Raw genomic sequence first — 6,266 nt, forward strand, 5'->3', positions numbered from 1 at the left:
CAGTCATACTGCTGATACAGAATTATTCTGCAAGATTAAACAGCCTTTATTGAGTTATTTTAAACTGAATTTATTAACAAGAGATCCAGGAGATGATAAAGTGCAAATAAACTTCTTACAGAGAGGGAACACCACACAGTCCAGTTGTTTATCTAGCATTGCACAGGAAGACCTCACAGGCCAACAGCATCTGGAAATCCAGTCAAGTAAAATAGTTCAGCAAAACAAAATCTGAAGAAAAAAAAAAACAACCTTTTTAAAGGTAAAATCACATACATGTATGATGACACCTTTCCAAGCGACTACAAATGTATAGATCTCAACTATATGTACATCTAAAATTCTGAATTCCCCAATATTGGAAGAAAAATTCAACATGTGGTCCAAGATGTGAAAGGTGTGAGTATAAATGCATTAAACTTAAACTTCATCTTCAATTCAACCAGTGTGCTTTCTCCAATATAGGCCGCTGTGTTTCCTCAGGCAGCATTCAAATTCAAAAGCTTTAGAAGCTATATTACACGCTATACACTTATGGGGTTTTAAATTCAATTTCCACAGCAGCAAAATCTCAACCATCTCAATTTTATGCATTAGAAACCATTCAGCAGGCATCTAAACAAACAAACCATATATAGACTTTCTTTGCTTAAATGTCTCCATATGTTATCAGGAATGGTTATGATCAGTGCCTCTGACACGAGTCAACTTTGAGTTGGTTCAGCTGAACAAATGACAGTCCAATGTGTTGTAGTCATTATCCTTGAATGTATTCCTTAAAGGTCACGGTTAAGCAGTTCGTAGTGATATCGGTGATGATAACGTTACCCACAAATGGTTTAACATGGCTGTTTGTTTTCTTCACTTGCCCTGAGCTTCCTGAAACCTTCTCCGCTGTGGGAAACTGCTTAAGAGTTTTGGTTGGACCACAGCTTAAATCAATAGGCTCTTCAGGAATGGTGTCGCTAAAGTCATAACTGTAGGCTCTGCTGGCGAGACTGCGGCTGTAATGCAGGTTTATAGGTTCTCTCTGAGGAGAAGAAAGCACAGTGTTTGGTGCACTGATGCTCCTGGAGCTGAAGAACTGCTTACAGTTTCTCACATCCTCTTTGGGTTCTGAGAGGTTCCTCTTGCGGTGATTGAGTTTGGTGTCCATGTGGGCTGGGGCAGCGTTCTCTGCATTTGGTTGGTCACATAAATCTATCACCATTTGTTCAGTCTCTGAAGGCGTATCTTTTGGAAGTTCTGCCTTTTTGGTGGAGGTCTTGTGAATGCACTCGCTAGACGAAGAAAATGTGCTGGCGTTCTCGACAGAGCCGTTCTCGCAGCCTGCTGTAGTTTCACCATCAGACAGTTTGTCTGTTTTATTCAGTGTAGATTTCTCATTGTGCTCCGCTTCCATTTTGGAAGCATCCTTGTTTTTTACTTTAGATGAATGCACACCTTTGTCCATGTATTTGCTCATTACAATGACAATTCGTCCGTTTTTGTTTTTGTTCTTGATTATTTTCATCTTGCTGCTGATGCCGTTAGGAAGTGCAAACTCTTTGGCGCTCGTCTTGAGTGCCCGCTCCGCTTTGTTCGTATTATCCGGCAGGCTCTTGAGCTCGATGGACAGATCTTTCACTTTACTCAGGCAGCCGGAGTCTTTGTTCCGAATCCACTTCTGATGGAAGGCTGGAGGGAGGTTCCACCCTTTGTTGGAAGGGTCTTGAACCTTGACCTCTTTGGGTCGCGTGAGTGGCGTGTCGTACATCTTGGGGTCCGGCTGGTAGTGATGATGTTTCTTGCTGTTCAGCTGGTAGAAGTGCTTCTTTTTCCCGCTCACGTGTTGTTCGAGGGAGATCTCCCTGCAGCTGGGCTGGTACTGGTGGTGTTTTTTGCTGTTGAGCTGGTAGTGCTGCGGCCGTGAGTGTTGGATCTGGAGGGGCTCCACTTTGGGCTGGTTCTCCTCATCCAATGATGTGTCCTCAAGACCACCCAGGATGCTTGATCTACGAGCAAATGCAGGAAGCTGGAACAAAGAGAGAGAATATATTGACTTCTCAAAAGAACTTAAAGTTCATCAAAGCTAACACATTTAGCTTTACTCTAAAGGTAATAATGGGCTTTAGTATGGGCCTTACTTTGTTTTGAGCAAAGATAAGCCATTCTAATGAATTTTTTATAGGTAAAACAATGAAACCAACTAAAGCAGTCCATAATGGTCATCATCAAGTACATTAAGATGCACGCAGACAGTAAGGAGCCATTGGCGTACAATTATTGATTCATAATGAAATGGAAGTTTTATCCCAACCATGCACAGGAATAACGTAGGTTATAAATAAGCAATGCTTTTGCAAAAAATATTGCCAACTTGTGTACCAATGGAAGATAAAAAGTGTAATTGGAATAACAAGATACCTGAACAAGGGGGTGTTTGGATTTAGGCCCTCTTTTGCGATATCCCACCATTTGCTCCTGCCTTTCTCTGAAAACGATGCATAAAATAGATATAAATTGTCTATTTTCAACACAACACACTGAATATTGTCAAAACTGTTGGGTTTAAGAACAACTAAAACTGCTAACTGTGTTAAAAAGCTCATTAATCTATTCATGTGCAGCAGAGCCAATGTTCTCATTTGCTCTTAGAATTAAAGGTTCTTTATTAGCATGTACTGTTCCATGAAGAACCTTTAACATCCACATAACTTTTGCATTGCACAAAAGCTTCCTTTTTAATAAAAGGATTTATAAAAAATATTTTTTACACTAAGAAAAATGGTTAAGAATTTTCAACAAAAGGTTCTTTGGGAACCCAGAATGGTTCTTCTAAGGCATTTTGAAACTGTTCTTTTTAAGAGTGCAACATTCAGATCACAAGCCACAGTGGATCCTTTTGATCAGCAGGTTACAACACAAAAACAAGAGAACAGTGGGTAAAATGACACTCTCACACTTCTAGTGCAATTAAACCAGTGAGAGGAACTCAAGAAACATCTTGCGAAAACTGCAATAATCTAAATTTAACCATATTTTTATTCTAGAGATTCTGGAATGCTTTGATACTCATTCGACTTTTATCTTCAGAACAGAACAGTGGGCTCAGAGAGGGGTGTGTGAACATCACAAGACCATGGACAAAGCAGATTAGATCATAGACTTGAGTGTAGAGGGGTGAAGAGTCCAGTTGTGAGAGCAGTGCTACTTATGTATTTTTCATATATGAATGTATGAATTTCTTTGATCTAAGCTGTTCCAAAGCATGGTTATTTTCAGTGCTGCCCAAAATAGTGGTTCTCAAATTTTTTGACATAAGACAATATTATCTTATGTCAATATATATGCTTTTTTCTTCTGAAATGAGGAATGCCAGTGTATTAAAGTGTGTGTGTGTGTGTGTGTGTGTGTGTGTGTGTGTGTGTGTGTATATATATATATATATATATACACACACACACACACACACACAGCCCCTTTGGAACTGTAATGGGGCCCCTAGAGGGTTGTGGACCCCTGGTTTGAGAACCACTGCCCTAGAAATGATAGGAAGAAAATTAAATCTTGTTTAGGTCAATATACAATGGCACAATCATTTTGTAGGACTAGCACTGGGTAATAACAATGCGGTGTTTACAAAACTGGATAAAAGGCAAGCATCAAGAGAGTCTTTGTAGCAGTCAGACCTGACCCGTAGGGCTGCCATTAATCTTCAGCTAGACTGTGCAGGACTTGGCCCCGCCTCCCGTGACCATATTTGGTCATTACCACAAGTTCAGTTGTATGTCCTCCATCTCACCTGTTTTGGAAAGCCACAAGAAGGCGCGGGTCGAGAATGTTTTCCTCGGGTTCCCATGTGTTATATCTGTAAAATTGACGAGAGAATATGAAAATGTAATTAACCATATGGTAAATGCAACGCGTGTTGCAATAAAATGTAGCGTTTTTACAGATTACTCCGCAAACAAAACACTTTTTATAGCATACAGATAATGTAAACAAATAAATATATGAGCATATTTCATTAGATAAAGTACAAATACAAATTCGCTCGCGTAACATTTGTGATGGAATCCGTAAAAAACATCCCAGCGCGACCGATGTAGGATACGTTAGGCTTCCGGTTAACTATGCGTCTAAAAATAAGGCATATAAACCAATTAAACACTTACTTGGCTGACCATCCTCGCCACTTCACCAGATACTCGATTCTGCCCTGAAAAACGAAGAAAATGCATTGGGTACAGGAACAAATACATCCTCCGTACCATTTACGGTAACGTTGGTTCTATTTTGACCAGTTTTACCTTCCGTAGGCGCTTCTTTTCGATGCCCTCCACCGCGAAGACGTGCTCCCCGACGGCAGGTAGATCCATGCCGCTCCGCCGCCCGTTTGAACACAACGAGCCCAATAAGATCTGCTTCACCGCGACGCGCTGTGCCACCGCTGTGGCCCGAGATTAATTTGTCCCTCACCCCTCACCCCTCCTCTTTCCCTCCCTCTCCCTCTCTCTCTCGTATTTGTCTCCACGTTAAGCGGCGGGCACTGGAAAAGCTCTCTGGTGCTGCTACTACACAAAATAGTTCATGCAATAGTGAGCCAAGGCAGGCGCGTGACGTCGGCGCGCAAGGAGGGGGAGGCTTAGAACTCTGCCAAATGCAGAATATAAAGCTCTAGTGTGTGTGTGTGTGTGTGTGTGTGTAAACGGTGTTTGCTTGCGGTAATTAAGAACAAGTGGGAAATAAATGTGCATGAATACAGCTTGGTATGGAGCAGTCGTGGCCTAGCGAGTTAGACTTGTAACCCGAAGGTCGCGGGTTCGAGTTTTAGATCTGACAGGGATTGTAGGTGGGGGGGGGGGGGGTATGGGGTGAATGTCCAGCACTCTCTCCAGCCTCAATAACACGACTGAGGTGAGACCCTTGAGAAAGCCACCGAACCCCCAGCTGCTCCCGTGGGGCCGCAGCATTGCTCCGGGTGTGTGTTCACTACTGTGTGCTCTTGGATGGGTGAAATGCAGAGCACAATTCCCACTATACTTCGTCACAAGTCACATCCTTTCCTTTGAAATCTCAACTAAAAAAACATGTTATATCATATTTATCTATATATCTAGCTGTAATGCATTTTTTTTCCAGATTTATTATGTGTTAGAAACAGGTTGTGATTATCTCTCCATCTGCAATGCACTATATAGCATTCTTAAACCAATTCTATTCTATTAAAAAATAATAATAAAATAAGACAACAACAACAAAAAACGGGTCATCAAAATTCTCTTTATTTTTTTCCCACGCAAAACGCTCACAGGATAGAGACTAAACATTTATATATACAGCTCTAAACATATAAACGAGTTGTTCTATTAAAGGCACCAGTACCTAAATTAAGCACCCGATTACCGCCAGCATAGCGTACATTAAGATCTTAAAGCTTTAACATCGCTGACAGGAACCACATAGAGAGATTAAACATCTGTGTACATCTCTAAAGCTATCATGTAAAGGAGCTGTTCTATTAACCGCAGTTTAACTCCAGAATTTAAATTAACCACTCGTTTACCGCCTGCATAGCTGAGCGCACTATAATGTTTTCGCTTTTATAGCCTACAACTGTAAGTGAAGCAGAAAGATTAGGCAAACTTTCGCACAGCTGTGAGTTCTAACTCGCATTTCCTAAAACGCAATACATTAATTATCACACCTTTATCTTTATGATTATCACCAGCGAATACAGTTCAGCAGCTAGAGGGTTAAAACGAGGTTGCCGCGTCAACAGTCAGGCTAATCTCCATATATGGCCATGAAAAAGAAAGCGCAAATATATCTGGTTCTTGTGGTTTATTGCTTTCATTACATGCACACTTAAATGTTCACACAAAAAACACAATGTGTCACACATTATTTGGACGAAAAGTGTGTTTTGATGAAGAGAAAATGATCGTCGCGCTGCGTTTTTCCTCAGAGCAACACACCCTGCTGCAGTAGAAACAGATAGTAGGCTAGAAAATGGTTGAATATGTTAACGACGGAGATTGGTGGGTCTACACCTGCTTTCACATGAATATCTATGAAATGTAGTTGAAGTTTACATTTTCATAATAAAGCCTATAGGTTAAAATTTAACCATATAAAATCACCTCACCTCATGTGTTTAGCCCAGTACAAGATGAAGGCTATTAGAAAATAAATCAGTAACCTCCGTTGCAATGGCACATTCAATAGCCTATTCATTTAATCAACAGCATGCAGTAGTTAAAATGAGTATTAACATTTCCAGC

General features: G+C 40.8%; 1 protein-coding gene across 1 annotated transcript; it reads right to left on the minus strand.

Annotated features, from left to right (window-relative positions):
• Positions 1-255: 255 nt before the first annotated feature.
• On the minus strand, positions 256-4,601 carry cbx4 (chromobox homolog 4 (Pc class homolog, Drosophila)). Its single transcript, XM_059551343.1, has 5 exons — positions 4,293-4,601; positions 4,158-4,201; positions 3,785-3,850; positions 2,407-2,473; positions 256-2,014 (listed from the first exon to the last, which is right to left on the minus strand). The coding sequence occupies exons 1-5, from the start codon at positions 4,359-4,361 to the stop codon at positions 758-760; spliced, it is 1,503 nt and encodes a 500-aa protein (XP_059407326.1). The 5' UTR covers positions 4,362-4,601; the 3' UTR covers positions 256-757.
• Positions 4,602-6,266: the final 1,665 nt, after the last annotated feature.

The sequence above is a fragment of the Carassius carassius genome, chromosome 1, assembly GCF_963082965.1.
Source record: "Carassius carassius chromosome 1, fCarCar2.1, whole genome shotgun sequence".
NCBI lineage: Eukaryota > Metazoa > Chordata > Actinopteri > Cypriniformes > Cyprinidae > Carassius > Carassius carassius.

What these genes read in the sequence shown, in the direction of transcription:
- cbx4 (XM_059551343.1), bottom strand. Translation starts at nt 4,361, where the DNA reads ATGGATCTACCTGCCGTCGGGGAGCACGTCTTCGCGGTGGAGGGCATC. An exon ending in CTTGTGGCTTTCCAAAACAG is followed by an intron (nt 2,474 to 3,784) that starts GTGAGATGGAGG and finishes CATCGTTTTCAG; the next exon opens with AGAAAGGCAGGAGCAAATGG. An exon ending in CCAAACACCCCCTTGTTCAG is followed by an intron (nt 2,015 to 2,406) that starts GTATCTTGTTAT and finishes TCTTTGTTCCAG; the next exon opens with CTTCCTGCATTTGCTCGTAG.